The sequence below is a fragment of the Microtus pennsylvanicus genome, chromosome 7 (genome assembly GCF_037038515.1).
Source record: "Microtus pennsylvanicus isolate mMicPen1 chromosome 7, mMicPen1.hap1, whole genome shotgun sequence".
Taxonomy (NCBI): Eukaryota; Metazoa; Chordata; class Mammalia; order Rodentia; family Cricetidae; genus Microtus; species Microtus pennsylvanicus.
The window spans coordinates 73,963,690-73,979,743 of NC_134585.1; the positions used below are offsets into that span (position 1 = coordinate 73,963,690).

At 41.8% G+C, this 16,054-nt stretch overlaps 1 protein-coding gene across 2 annotated transcripts in view; it reads right to left on the minus strand.

Moving 5' to 3' along the window:
- The window catches only part of Ttll7 (tubulin tyrosine ligase like 7), a 114,935-nt gene that overhangs the window by 11,931 nt on the left and 86,950 nt on the right, over window positions 1-16,054 (minus strand). For both annotated transcript variants that reach the window (XM_075981114.1, XM_075981115.1), the window contains one exon: window positions 5,163-5,323. In XM_075981114.1, coding sequence (XP_075837229.1) covers window positions 5,163-5,323 — 161 coding nt within the window. The remainder of the gene's footprint in view (window positions 1-5,162; window positions 5,324-16,054) is intronic.

Below are 16,054 nucleotides of genomic sequence, written 5' to 3' on the forward strand. Positions count from 1 at the left end.
AGCGTGGATGGAAGAGGGTTAGCTCTTCAAACCTTGAGAGGAAAGTTCAAGTCTCTTTCGACAAAAGCCAATGTTTGTAAGCCTCAAGGGCAAAGAACAGGTTTTCGGAAAGAAAGGAAAAAAAAATACTAAGGAAAAATCCTTTCCCGGGGGGGGGGGGATCTCAAAAGAAAAATCCCAAAACTCAGTTTTCAACCTTCGGTAGCTATTTTATATATTTGGAATTTAAAAAAAAATTCTTTACATACTTCAAAGTGCTTGAAGTTTCTTTGTTTCATTTTTTCCTGCAAAGACGACTGTTTATTTTCTCAATAAAAAACATGGTCCAAGAAGACAGCATGTCCTCAGCAGATGACAGATTTTCTTACAGGGTTAAAGCTCAAGTGAGTTAATTGAAAGAAATAGATTTTCTTCTGGGTTTGGAAATGTTAAGGTCTAAATATAATACTTCTTCCTTACCAAAGGCATAAACATTTCTGATCCAATTGATTTAATTAAACAATTAAATGTGAGCTCAATTAACTCAACCTTTACTACTAAACATTTAACAATATATGTGTGTTAGAGACACACATTACAGCCACAGATATAAAGTTAACTTACCTAATTGGAGCAAAAAAACACTGGAGAAGATAATTACCATTTATGTTTGTATTTAATATGCATAATGTAAAAGACCTTAAATGCCTGAGCTGAGAGATATAAAACTGTATATGCCTGTAAATACACATAAAAAACACCCTACGTTCCGACTGCCCATCTAGCCTTCTCTGGTGGGATTCTGATATGTTTATATGAGCATCTATCTCCTTTATTACTCCCCACTCGGAACAGGAGTTTTCTTTATACTTTGAAACATCTGCTTACATCTGTACCAGGTCTCTCACATCAAGGTTATTTTTCTTTACTGACCTTGGGGTTTAGAGGGGCGAGAGGAAGAAATAAGATGGAGGAAAGATAAAGGGGTTTCTTTATTTCAATTTGATACAACTTTTACATATCGTGTGAGGTTTGTCTCTAAGGCCATTGATGCTACCAACTCAGCATGGCTATCCAGTTTGCTGGGTTTGCTGGCTCCTGCTTACAGAAGAGCTTTGACCCGTCTACCACTCTCTTCTCAAGGCAAATGGATGAGCCAATGTCCTATACATACTTCCTGTGTAAACATTCAATATCACTAGTAAAACACTTCATTCTAGTCTATTAAGTTATATTCAAGTAACAGCATACAAAACCCCCCAAAAGAGAAGCCAAAGGCTACCAGAGCCCATACACAGAAAAGCCGTGACACTCAGCACCGTGTGCTCCTCACCTACTGCCTGCCGTAAAGAGTATATATGAAAAGCTCCTTTGCTACACTTGTGTCAAAGTAATGACACAAACGTTTTTCTATTGTTGTTGTTGTTGTTATTTCTAACAAAGGTAAAAATGAGATAGGAAGAGGTGAAAATACCAGAGCTTTCCAATCAAAGAATCCAGGGTCTTTTTGCCTGCTTTTTAAATCTAAATTCAAAGAGAATAAAAGCACTAGCGTCATTGAATTCTAAAAGAAAAATTAAATGATTTAATAGTTCTTTTGAGTTTTCCCTAATCCTCAGAGAAATATTAAAGGGGACGGCTTTAGATGACATTTTTAGTGACATCATGACAAGGGATAAGATCCTGAATACTTCTCACAACAAAGCGGGGTTAATGAAATCCCAAGACTTAGAAAGTCCGCCTATTATTCAATAATCCAACCACTTCACCCTCTTCCTCATGAAAACTTTAATAAAACATTTATCTGAAGAAGGGAAATAATTTATTCCTTTGTACCCTGGAAGAAAACCTAACTGATGGCTAAATGTATGGAGAAAGAAGAAAGACCGGTTTTGCTTTGTCTGTTTAAAAATCTAGACAGTCTGTCAAGCAAGTGGATAATCACCAGAAGAAAGATTTGAGTGCTGAAGACCTACCAAGAACATAGCCAATGGGAGGGCTGTGAAGGAAGAGGGTCGGGTCACTAGACGACTACATTTTCTGTGTATGTTTTTCACACTGGGATAGTTCACAACCTAAAACCAAGCCACTTGCTACTGCTTGTGTTTGGTCCTTAGTTTGGCTCTTCCATAGTTCTACTGTATCTTTTGAAGCTCTGCTCTGTCCTTTTGTATTCCTTTAAGAGCCATCTGACAGCTAGGACATCAAGGTGAAATCTAGTCTTCTTATTTCTCTAGAAAGAATTTTAGCTAAAAATAAAAATGTGTTGCTTTCTTGCTCCGTTACAAAAAATATATATAATTTAAGTAACTCTTGGACAGCTCTATTGTCTGTATAGACAGGTATGTCTCTGCCTTTTAACATACCCAAGAATGTGCCTTAGAACATTTCTTTTTTTAAAAAAGATTTATTTATTATGTATACAACTTTCTGCCTCTACACGCCAGAGGAGGGCGCCAGATCTCTTTACAGATGGTTTGGAGCCACCATGTGGTTGCTGGGAATTGAACTCAGGACCTCTAGAAGAGCAGACAGTGCTCTTAACCACTGAGCCATCTTCCCAGCCCCCTTATAACATTTCTTAAAGCTTATTTCTGAACTAAGATCTTAAAAAGAAATAATAAAGCTTCCATATGAACACTCCCACAGGAAATGTTCTGGGCTGAAAATGTCTGGACCAGAATCTCTTGCCCTGGGTCTAAAGAGGACTTGTGAATCCTTTCCAACATGGTGGTGCTACCCCATTTCCCTTTTCTCTTCATTCCCCATCTTCCTCCCCATTTCCTCTTCTTTCCCACTCACTTTATATGGCTAAAACCTAATCTTCTGCAAGTCTCAACTGAAATGTTACTCAACATAGCCATATTTCCTGAGCTAGAGTCCACAGAAATCTGACTTTGGATCCTAGCACCTACATTAGGCAGCTCACAACCACCAGTAACTCTGCCTTCACAGGATCCAGTGCCTCCTTGTGGCTTTATGGATGCCTATACTCTCATAGAGACACATACACGCCATTTTTAAAATAAAATATATCTTTAAAAAATCCTCCCAGAGGGCTATGTGGGACCAAGGAGGTTTTGCGCATGAGCATCCAAGAAGAGAAGGACCAGGATATTTGATACAAAAGCCCTGAGCTAAATTTATTGAAACCAGCAAGGAAGATTTATAACATTTTTCCAATGTTTCTGGAAATAGGCAAAATGGCTTACTTGTTTAATCTTATTCTTGGGTATTAACAGACAAAAACAGGAATGGAGTTGCCCTGTTGTTATTTAAAATATTTGTCTAATATTTTCCACATAGGTGAGAATAAAAACATTTTTTAAATTAAAATCATTCATTAAGAAATGAGACTAGGTTTCTTTCACCTTAGCTGCTGGATCAGCTATTAAAGGAAGACATACTGATGGGCAAAGTATCACAAGTACAGTCAAACTGTGGAAGATCCAAACTGAAGACCACCAAGCATAAGTAGCACCATGTGATGTCACAGAGTCGAGAATGCCTACCGAGCTCACTTGTGTCTGTCACATAAAGCCCGGAGCTAAACATATAAAAAAAACACCAGCACGTTAGAAAAGTGTGTAGAATATTGAACTCCTAAGTGTTTCTCCTCCACCTGCTCAGACATAACTGGCTAAGCAATTGAATGCTGGGGAATTGAAGTGAAGAAGGCTTGGTAAATGCGGGCAAACAGCAAATATGTCTGGGGACAAACAATAAGGCACTGAACTGAGAGCTCAACTCAGACTTCTGGGTTTAAAAGGAGGGTCATCCAATTTCTATGGCAACCTGGATAATTTACGTATTCTGTATACATTTTAGTTTCTTCGCCTGTCAAATGAAAATAACAGTAATAGTCTACTCTAGATATTTTTATGGTGACTATATGAACAACTGTCCTATGCTTAGTAATCCCTAAGTAAGTAATAAGTGTGACTTACTACTGCTGTCAGAATTTGTAGAGAAAGATACTACCAGGAAAATGTGCACAGAGTATTATCTTAGTGGCAGGTGATGAGGAAACTCAACCAAGCCTGAATATGTTACCAAAAAGAGTAAGGAAATAAAATAAAATAAAACCCTGTGATCAACGAAGGCACCAGATGTATATATTTAGATGTTGACACTGGCAAATACCCAGCATTAATGGAAATAACAGACTGCCTTACAGCCTTCCATGGTTGGCATTAGCTGAAATCCCTATGTAGAACCAAGCCAAAGGATCCACAAACAAACCAAACCAAAGAGAATTCAGATAGAAGCATTCCAGAGAGCCATCAGTTGAGGTGGAGGGTGGCTATAGAACACAGATCAAATATTTCACCTAAATCTCTGGAGGGAAGTCTTACAGCCAAGATTATCCTCAGATGGAAATGCAACACGGGTGAGCTTCCACTGGTGAGTGACCGACGAGGGAAAACACCTAGTGTTTACAAGGGGTCTGCGAAAGGCACACATGACTAGGAGTCTCGGCACTAAACAGAATGCTCAGATTTCACAGCAGAGAAGAGTGTACTCTGGGATGCTACACAGAGTAGCATGCTCAAATCATGCAGAATGGACAGATTTTTAATATTTGAAAAATAATCCGTGTTTTCTGGAGCACATGGTGATGGGCAGCCTGTGTCTGTAGACAAGCTTAGACTCTGACGAAAGATGAGAGAAATGTCTACATTTTAAGCAATGATCTTGATAAGCAAATAAAACACTGGACTCAAGACTGCCCAGAAATCTCTTTAATTGGGCATGTATGTGTGCGGGTATGTGGTGTACGTATGTATGTGTGAAGTATGTGTGTGGTGTGTAGGCACATATCTGTATATATGTGCCTCTGCATGGTATGGTATGTATATTCTCTGTGCATGCACATGTCCTGCAAGTGTTTCTGTATGTGTGCATGGGGGGAAGTTTGATGATGGGTCCCTCCCTTTCTTGATTACTCTACATCTTATTTTTAGAAAGAAGGTCTCTCATTGAACCCAGAGCTCACTATTGACTTATGCAAATCAACTTAATTGATATGAATTATATTTGAGTACTATAATTACATGCAGTAAAAGTTCATCTTTTAAAAGACTACTATTAAAGATGTTTGACCATGTCCTTTGTCTGCCTGCATAACTAATGGAAAAACATTTAAAATTGCAGTAACAGAAAATGAAATGACTTCAACTTACCCTGAGTCACAGAAACAGCTCCACAGTCCTTGGCCATGACTCCAAAGTAGGCGATTAAACACCCGGTTGAAAATCCGGTATAAACTCAGTTCTTCAGCATCCGGGACCCTCCAGATTCTTGGAAGAACTGTGCGGATACTTGATTTTACTATGTCCAAAACCTAATGGGAAAACGGATACTTAAAATAGACATATGCACGCATGAGTTCAAAGGTATCCCTTATCAGGGAAAGGAGTGTGTCATCTCCTGCAGCCAAGGCTGGCCAAGAATTTGTTGTCATTGAAGCTGGCTTTGAGTTCCTGAGTCTCTTGCTTCAACCTCCCAAGTCTCGCATTATGGGCATGTACCACTATGCTGGCTTAAATGTGAGAGATGAATGTGTGTGTGGAGACAGGAAGGGAGGGGAGTGGAGAGGGGAGGAGGAAGAGGACGAAGACAGAATCAGTGAGAGAAAAGAAGAAGCCACAGGCAGAAACACAGACCAGCACACTTGCACAAGTCTGCTGGTCAGTGACAGCACTTGAGGAAGAAGAGAAGTACCAAAACAAGTGGAGACCTTGAGAGAAATGCTTTATGGGAAAGATCATGTGAAGCTGAAGCCTTCGTTCACTCAAATCGCAAATCCCAACTCTAGAAGGATTGAAATGTCAAGTGTTAAAAAAAAAAGTCAACCATTCAAATGTCAGTGCGTAAATATCTTCTAGACCCTGAGTGGGAAAAAACTAAGTTGCATAACATCATGATTATATTACTATAAAGAACCTGAATTCATTAAAGATATCGTAAAGGAAAAGCCAGACACCATGGCGCATTTGTGATCTCAGGAGTGGAGAGCCATGGACAGGCAGATCCCTGAAGCCCACTGGCCTGTCCTCTGGGTTCAGAGAGAGGATCTGTCTCAAAAAACACAAGGTAGGAGGGGCGGCTAGAAGGCTCACAGGTAAAGGTGATTGTCACCCAGCAGTCAAAGTCCGCTGACCTATTTTCACTTCCTAGAACTCCTGTGAACATGGAGGCAAAAAATCAGCTCCACAAGGCTTTTCTCTGAGCTCCACAGGTGCACAACAGCTATGAACCCCCAAACACACACATAATAAGAGTAAATGAAAAAAATAATAAAAAAATAAGCTGGAGAGAAATCAAGGAAGACCTCTGGGCCCCACTAGTATGCGTATGCACACATCAACAATATATAACACACACTCACATACATACAAAAACACAGGGTCTAACACACACAGGGCCACAGCCTCCCAATGCTGTCAGTGTGAGGAGCAGAACCCATCGAGATGGGGAGCTGGCTGCTGTAGATGTTAGGTTCACAAACATGAAACGAAAGCACAGGCCATGCACAACCTGATGAGGAGATTATGGAGAAGAAATACTGTAATCAACCCAATGAGTGAGACTCAAGAGGCCCTGACAGACATATAGAAAGCTTTTCAAGACAAATGATCAGGTGCTGGACATATTTCTAACTGAATGTTGTAAGAAAGAGATATCAACAAGTCAGGCAGAGGTGGCACACGCCTTTAATCCCAGCACTCTGAGGCAGAGGCAGGCAGGTCTCTGTGAGGTCAGCCTGGCCTACAGAGAACTTTCCAGGACAGACAGGGCTACTTAATAAAATCCTGTGTGGAAAAACCAAACAAACAAAAGGCAGAGGCAGGCGGATCTCTGAGTTCAAGGCCAACCTGGTCTACAAGAGCTAGTTCTAGGACAGGCTCCAAAGCTACGGAGAAACCTTGTCTCGAAAAACAACAAACAAGCAAACAAACAAAAAAGAGATATCAAGAAACACAACTGTTTTAACAAAGTTTAACGATGATTAGTTTTTTCCTTAAGATTTTGTTTTATCAACTTATGGATATTTCCCATAAAAATTAAAGTGAAAGATCAAAACATGGCAGGGAGGGCGCTGGAGGGAGGACTCAGCAGATAAGAGGGCTTGCTGCTCTTGCAGGGGACCAGGGTTCTGTTCCAGCAGCCCACAAACCCTCTGAACTCTGGGTGCAAAGGATCTGTCTCCCTCTTCTGAGGGCACTTGCTTTCACAAGTACATAGAGACAGGTGAAGACACAATTGCTCTCTCTGGGAATAAACAGTCATTGGAAGAAGGGTATGAACCATTTGTTTCTGTAGGCACTCCCTAAATATTAAGTGATATTAGTTATTGATGACCAAGTTCGATTTCAAGCAAACAGCCATTTAGAACTCAATTTGATAAAAAAAAAATTTTCAGACTAATATTGTTCATTCTGACAGAATACCATATTACACAGGTACAGCTCCTCACAGTGACGTGTGTGAGCCACCTATTGGTCTCATGTCCCTCCGTTGCGCTTCCATTGCTGTGATATGGGGGCAGAAAGGCTCGCAGTGAAGTGTGTGAGCCACACAGTGGCTTTATGCTTCCATTACGGCGACATGGGGACAGAAATGCATATCCTGCAGTATGTTGAGGTTCGTCAGTAAGCACGGGGACAAAGCAGAGATAGTACTGCAGTTCCTGACAGACACTATCCTGGGTAGTGACTCCTTAATTACAAAGAGGATTTAAAAAACACTTTCATGTGAATTATTCACAAAAATACTAATATAATATTCATATCAAACATTAATTTAATTTATGATGTTTTAAATTTCATTTAAGCTATTCATTTAATGATCTGCAATGTTTAATGTGGAAAGCAAGACTCATGATTGGTGCAATGTAAGAATGAACAGGAGCAAAAAACATGATAAAAATTTGAATCATTTCTCACCTTTCCTCTCCGGTTTCTGTCACACTATATTAGTGAATCATATAATAGGTTAAAAATCAAGAATGAAAGAAAAAAGTAGTCAATTACAGGTTATTCTAAATTAATCTCAAGAATAAATGTAAGGCCAGGAGGTGGTGGCGCAAGCCTTTAATCCCAGTACTTGGGAGGCAGAGGCAGGTGGATCGCTGTGAGTTCGAAGCCAGGCTGGTCTACAAGAACTAGTTCCAGAACAGGCTCCAAAGCTACACAGAAAACCAAAAAAAAAAAAAAAAAAAAAAGAATAAATTTGTGTTATATAAAATAACCAGAATTTGAATGATGCTCTTAATACTCAAGATTTAAACATTACCCTAAGCAACTAGTTTTTCCTTTAAATTATAAGAGACATTTATCTTTCCAATGAAAAGGCATTTGGATTAGGATGTGTTGATGTGTTTATTCTTCCTTTTTTACATGTACCCCTGGTGATCACACATGATTCACAAGAACCAAATGGAAGGATAACCAGTGTGGATTAGCAGACTGCCCTGGGCCATGCAGTGTGCAAGTCATACTACTTAAGAGATTCTCTGGGCCACATGGCTACATTTATTCTATTCTTAGTCTCAGGGAAAATTAAGAGCACGATACTCTAGTATCCTAATTTACGTGTGCCTTTAAGCCAAGGACATGGAGCTGGAGAAAGCTTCCATTTTTCAACAGTCCCTTCCAGTATGGACACGGGGAAAACTCCTCAGCCATCACAAGGGCTGTACAAGCCCCTTGGCGCAGGAGAGCTTTCCAGGTCTGGGAGAGCTATGTAGATGCTTGCTCCTTCCCGCAGACCAGCACTGGGAACTTGGATTCCCCTTTGATTCTCCTTGCTTTCAGCTTTCAAGAGGCCTCCTCTGAAGCCGAGCTCTGGTCTTAGGAGAGGGGATGGGCTAGAAAGATCTACTTTGACAGTGCAAAGGAAAAGAACCCAAATGCCTCCTCTTCAGGATTCTGAAACCTCAGCAAAGCTCTTTGCTAACAAGAGCAGTATCTGCATGTCTGCCTGGGGAATTCTGGATCTTTTTTTAGATGTATTTTTCATTTTTATTTTTAAGATTTTTTAAAAATTCTTTTTAGAAAAACTATCTTTTCTCATTTTACATAACAAAGCCATTTCCCACTCCTTCCCCTCCACTTCCTCCCCCCACTAATCCCACTCCCCATTCACTCCTCAGAGTGGGTAAAGTTTCCCATGGGGAGTCAACAAAGTCTAGCACATTGCTTTGAGGCAGGAACAAGGCCCTCCCCACTATATCTAGGCTGAGCAAGGTATCCCTTCAGAGAGAATGGGTTCCAAAAAGCCAGTTCAAGCAGTAGGGATAAATCCTGGTCTCACTGTCAGTGGCTCCACAGTCTACCCCTGCCATACAACTGTCATCCACATTCAGAGGGATAGTTTGGTCCTATGCTGGTTCTCTCGCTGTCAGGCTGGGGTTGGAAGGCTTCCATTAGCTTAAGTAAGCTGTTTCAGTGAGTGTCCCCATCATGGTCTTGACCTCTATGCTCGTATTCTCACTCCTCTCTCTCTTCGACTGGACTTTAGTCGGCCCAATGCTCCACTGTGGTTCTCTGTAAAACCCTAAGCAAGTGGAGAGGGTGCCTGAAAGACCTTGCCCTGTAGTCAGATTAGGAATTCTGTATCTTAAGACATCATCACATAGTAGAGACAAGCTACTTACCACCAACCCACAGCAGGGTCCCTCAGTGACCAGATCTTCCTCCATCAGTCACCTGACTTTAACTTCCCATCCAGTTAACAACAGAGAAATGATGCCCTGCCCAGTCACACATTTGCCCTGTCCCCAAAGGCTTAGAACAAGGTCTACCATTTACCAACTGCTTATGAAGCAAAACCTATTCAGATGAGGCAAAAACCAGAGCTTAGATTTATTCTAGGCACGTCTGCATATATTAAATCCTTAAATCTCAAAACAAAAACCATAACATAAGCACTGCTGGTCCATGGCCCCTTCCCAAAACTACTGAGGCTGGAATCAATGATCACACACACTAATATTTCGACAGGAAAAGATGAAAATATTGAAAGCAAGATAAAGAGAGAAATAATATGTTATTTCCTGTCAAATCGGCAAGGGAGTTCTAGTGGGTTAGGCTTTGCCATCCAATGACTAGGTAAACTTGCAACGTCCAGATCAGAAAGCTACTTTTCTAAGATCACAAGTCACGCAGACTTCAGTCTCTCCCAGTACCGCAGCACAGTCTTGTCTTCTCAAGGGCCAACAGCAGGAGCCCCGGAGACAAACCCTGACCTTGTCTTCTTAGATTCAGACCCATTCTAACAAGTGACATTTAGGAACATAGGTGAAGTCACTGTACAGACAAGGCTGCTAGACACCTCCGTCTTGTCCTTTATGCCCATTGGATTTGGACTAAACTGCTTAAAGGTATTGTGGACAAGCAAAGATGGTTGTATCTTCAGCAAACTACCCACAGGAAGGCAAAGGGCATGCAGGCCAGAAATCAAACCCAGACCAGGATGAGGAAAATCTATTGCTTATTCTGTTAGTGATAAGCTTTTGGATTCCTGGTATGATCTTGTTAGACAACTTTAAACTTTAAATAACTAGCCTTAAAACTGTTATAGAGCTGACAATAACCGTGAATTTATAATTCTCCTGCCTTTATTGCCCGAGTTATGGGATTACAGGCATGTGACATCATGTGCAGCCTGGGATTGAACTCAGAGCTTTGCAGCCTCTGAGATCTCTCTAGGCAAGGCTCTCCCCCCTGTGCTACTTCCCCAGTCCGGAGCTGAATAATTTGTGAAGTATAATAATAAATGGCCAGCCTGGATCCTCATGCTTATCTGCAGCCCAAGCAAAGCCAACCTATAAAACCTAAGTCTCATTCATATAAAATGAATTTTCAGAGCATCCCAATCCAACATTAAGCTCTCTGTGGAAAAAAGTAAATGGAAGATTCAGTGAATAGCAACGTTGATAAAATGAAAAGATTTGTCTTTGTGTGAAATATAGTACATCTGAAGCCATAAAACACACTGACAAATACATATTTTGCAACTACAGATGCTGAATGACAAACTGCCACCTACGGCTGAGCAGTTGGCCCTAAATTCAAATAATGGCAAAAGGTGAAGACGGTTTGGAAGCAACATTAAAATCACTGTGTGCCGCACTAATGATGCGTGCAGCCGCTGTGGCTATAGGGTAAAGGCATATTTGCTGACACAAAATGCGCCGCTAAGAACGGCATCCCTGTCAGCCCAAATGAAACAGAGGAGGGAAACAGGAAATACAGGGGGCAAGCGGCAGCTAAGGTAGGTGTGGAAGAGAATTTGCTACCGAGAAGCACTAGTAAACAAGGCTCCATTAGGAGCCCTAAAACAAATGCAAATGGAAAATGACAAGATAGCTGATTTCTCTCTACCCCCAGTCCTAGTTCGTGCCTAACTATGGCAATGGAGAATGTACTTCTCAGCAAATTGGGTGTTCTTCACAGCCCATCAACGCGGCTGCACACTCAGGCTTCATATAAATGTCTGCAGCGCGGCTCTTGGCAGAAAGCTAGACTGCACAACTGTGGGTTTACCACAGCCTGATGTTAAGTAAGATGAACTGTTCTCACCTTCACCCACCGAGGACTCGCCTCAGTATTTAATTCCTGAGTTCCAGGAATTAAATGTATATTTTATACCCCTTAAGGAAAATGTGAAGAAAGGCAAATCACTTTATTCTTTAAGAACATACACACACGTGCACACACAGGCATGGGAAAGCATGTGGGAGTCTCTGTGAGTCTGGCAAGGTAAGCTCTGAATCTCACAGTTCTCTAATGAAGCATCAGCAATGTCACTGTCCTGAAACAGAAAAAGAAAGATAAACATATATTTCAACAGTAGCCTCAGAATGGAAGTACAAATGCTTAGAATGTGCCAATCCCTCCACTGTATCTGCAGAATCCATGATTAAATGAGAAAATAAATGAAGGAACTTCCACAGACCCTACAGCACCTAGCTGAGTTCATGAACAAAACCAGCAATCAATAAAGGCTTGTCAAATTAAATCAAGTAACACGTAACCTGTGTGACAGCCATGGATGCAGGCGAGTCAGATCAATCTGCTTTAAAGAGCTCGGTCATTTCTGTCCGGTGCTACAATGTGGGTCTCTGTCTCTTTTCATTGCCTGATGAAGGTTAATATTCAGGAGGATGCCTATATTTTTTTCTTTGGGTTCTCCTTCTTATTTAGCTTCTCTAGGATCACTAATTATAGGCTCAATGTCCTTTATTTATGGCTAGACGGAAATCAGGACTGCGAGGGGTGCACCCACACACTGAGACAATGGGGATGTTCTATTGGGAACTCACCAAGGCCAGTTGGCCTGGGTCTGAAAAAGCCTGGGATAAAACCGGACTCGCTGAACATAGCAGACAATGAGGACTACTGAGAACTCAAGAACAATGGCAATGGGTTTTTGATCCTACTGCACGTACTGGCTTTGGGGGAGCCTAGGCAGTTTGGATGCTCACCTTACTAGACCTGGATGGAGGTGGGTGGTCCTTGGACTTCCCACAGGGCAGGGAACCCTGATTGCTCTTTGGGCTGATGAGGGAGGGGGACTTGATCGGGGGAGGGGGAGGGAAATGGGAGGCGGTGGCGGGGAAAAGACAGAAATCTTAATAAATAAATAAATAAATTTAAAATAATAATAATAAAAAGAGCTCGGTCATTTGATGCTTTCTCATTCAGAAGGGGAATGACTGCCTATGCGCTACCTAGACTGCTCCCAGCCAAGAAGTGAGCAAGACTGGGACGCAGTCCAGGCACTGCTGCCCAGGGCCAACCCTCCAACATGCAGCGTTTTGTCTACTCTCTCCATCAGCCTGGCCAAAGCCTTCTCAAGATTAAGTCTGAGGTCATTTCCATCCGAGCCAGCCCTTTTGTTCGCAAGTGTCTGACCTGTGCTCCAGCTGAACTCCTCTGCCTGCCTCCTTCAGATCCCTCCCCATTTATCCCTCTTGGGTGTTCCCCATGGAAACCTCCTTCACTCCTAATTATCCCTGCTTAGCAACTGCCTCCCAGCGGAGTAAAGTGGCAGAGCTCGCCGGTGATGATTGACTGTTATCACAGCTGAAAGAATGATGTATCTGATTAATCCAATTCTAATACGTTAATTAAACCTTTGGCTTTCTAAGTGGGTAACATTTTATAATATCTAACTGCACATTCTGTGGCTGACTTACATCTCTTTATTTCTTCCTGTCTTGGATATGTTTTCTAGCTTTATAAGGAAGTCACACCAGATTAGACACGGATCAATATGGGAAGTCAACAGGCCATAGTTATAGCTCCTTCCTACACATTCTGTACACACAAAGTTCAAGTGCACGCAATGTTCCTCTTTCTCCCATGAGCTGTGCAGTGCCTAGAGCTACACATCTCAGAGAAGGTCTAATAAGCCACCAGGAGTAAGGTAGGAACCTATCAAACCCACGTCCAAACTCCCCTAAGTCCCAGGACTCTTTCCACCCCCTGCCACTGACTCTCTTGTTCCCCCGCACAAAGCTTTCTGGTCAGTGCGCTTTGGCGTGCTACATTAGTCCTCTTGTCATCAAAAGAACATAGTTTCGCCAGTCATTTGGTACTTACTCCACTTCTGATTTCATTGGAAATATGGAGAAAAAATTATATATTGAATTTATAATATAGATAAATCAGTTAATCACATTATAATGTGTCCCGATGATCCTTAACATGATAATTCAACACTTTTATTCCTGCCTGAGGTACATTTTAAGCATTTCAGGTCATTAATTTCCATACTCAGGATTAAGCAGGGAAAAAATGTTTAAAAATTTAATTAAAACCATAAATCTTTGTTTACAATGAAACTCAGTGCCTCCCTTGTTGGCTGCTGTGATGAAGTGTGTCCATGGGTGTGTTCGTCCATGCTTCCACATTGGTGGAAGAGCTATCAATTCGGCACAGTTACTTTTACAAAGATGCTAAGTTCTACACAGTTGACAACTTAAGAGTCGAATGAAGACTTATGGGAGAGACCGCTGAAAGCAGGCCTGCCATAGAAGAACCCCATCACGGAAGGACAGCTGCTGAGGGCCCTTCCCTGCTGCTCTTCCCAGGTGGGCTCATCTCTTGCTATACTGAGGAAAAGGAAAGGGAGCTGTGGTAACCATGACCACAGCAAGAAAAACTGCTACAAATGAATTGCACGTGTGGGTTCCAAAGCCTCTGTCTCGCAGTTCCCCATCCACCACATCCAGAGGCCTCCTGGCAAGATCCATTTTTCTCTAATTAATATCAGCCCTTCCTATTCTTTGAGTGCCAAAATCCAAGACATAAATTCTTCAGCCCAAACTAGAATTATCTATTAAATAAACTGTGTAGGAGAATGATCATAACTGTTAAGCTAGTGTGAACTATAAGACATTATTAACTGTTTCTTTTGGGGGGGATGGGTACTTTATTGTGTCTTAAAACACACAGGAAATATAATACCTTTGGAAAGTAATTGACCAAAGGAAGTAGCAAAATGGGAGTCCAAAAAGGGAGTAAAATCTGTATAAACTGAAAATAAAGATTCTGGAACCTCACACTGGTACAGCCTCTCCATCCCCTCAAACAGCCTCTCAGGAACTCTTAACTGAAGAGGACACAAGTATTCGTGCAGTAAATTGCCACGATGGAGCTGAAGTTATAGCATGTACATGTGATAGTAAATTCACAGGCAACCACTTATATTCACTTTAAAATTTCACATCCTACTAAGCATGACCCTTAAGCATACGGAAGAGTCCTTTCTACTCACAGACTGCATTCTACCCAAGTCCATCAGATGCTCACCCCATATTTACCAGCATTCTTACACCACATGCAAAACACGAAGTACCATTTCACGTGTGGCTGCACTCGTGTATACGCCAGGTTACTAAAGAAAGGAGGATACAGACAGGTGCCAGCTTGCTGATAAGAAAACTCAAACACCGAGTCTAGACTGAACTGGTCTCAAGAATGCGTACAGCAAACTTCCCGCCAGTGACTATCCATGAGACTTGGTCACTTTGGGACAGATTAGAGCAAACTGACTCTATTTGAGGTGCTAGGGTCAGAGAGTCAGGACAGACAGTGATGTTTGAAATTGAGGATTACAGATGCTGCCAAGTGCCAATCCATGGGTGGTTAGAGCCCGGAGGTATAAGCCTCCAAACTGAGGGCCTAAGCGTCTAAAGAATTGGTGCTGTCCGTCTCACGGTCTACTCAGCCTTCCCTAGGGCTGTGGCTCTGGTCATAACCATCCGGCACTGACTAAGTTTTCTTTTCCTACACCCAGACCCTCTGGTTAGAACAGAAGGACCCCAGGCAGGTGGCTGACAATATCTTAGCCTATAGTGATATTTTATTTATGTTTTATTAAATAAAGCTTGCCTGAAGATCAGAAGGTAAAACAAAACCACTAAGAGGCCAGGCACTGGTGTCATACACCTTTAAACCCAAGATTTGAGAGACAGTGAGAGACAGAGGCAGATGGATCTCTGTGAGTTCAAGGTCACCCTGAGCTACACAAAATCAATGGGAAAACAAATCCAAGTGCAGTGGCTCACACCTTTAATTCCAGTACTAGGGAGTCACCTGCCTTTAATCCCAGGACTAAAGGGGAATATAAATGGGAGGAGACAGAGGTCGGGCTCAGTCTGCAGTCGCCCAGCCTTGCGAGAGGTAAGACTTTTCTAGCGGCTCAGCTGCCTTGCATTTCTGACCTTCAGTTTGGACCCCAAATCTGTCTCTGGGTTTTTATTATTCATGCTACAAATGGTACCCAAATGTTTAGCAAAAATTTTCACATAAAGCCTGAGAAAGCTTTAAAAAAAAAAATTCTACATAGACAAAAACAGACTCAAGCACAGCTCCTTGCTTGGCAAGTCTCTTTACTCCTGTAGGCTCTGTTTGCTAGAGACAAGCAGAGGCACAGTTCCTTTAAGAGAGGATACCTGACTGAGCATTAGCAAGAAAAACAACATGGTGGCTCTTTTAAGAGGCAGTGCTACCAAACACATGTTTATGAACAGTCAGTGACATACTTCTTGGTGGTAGCA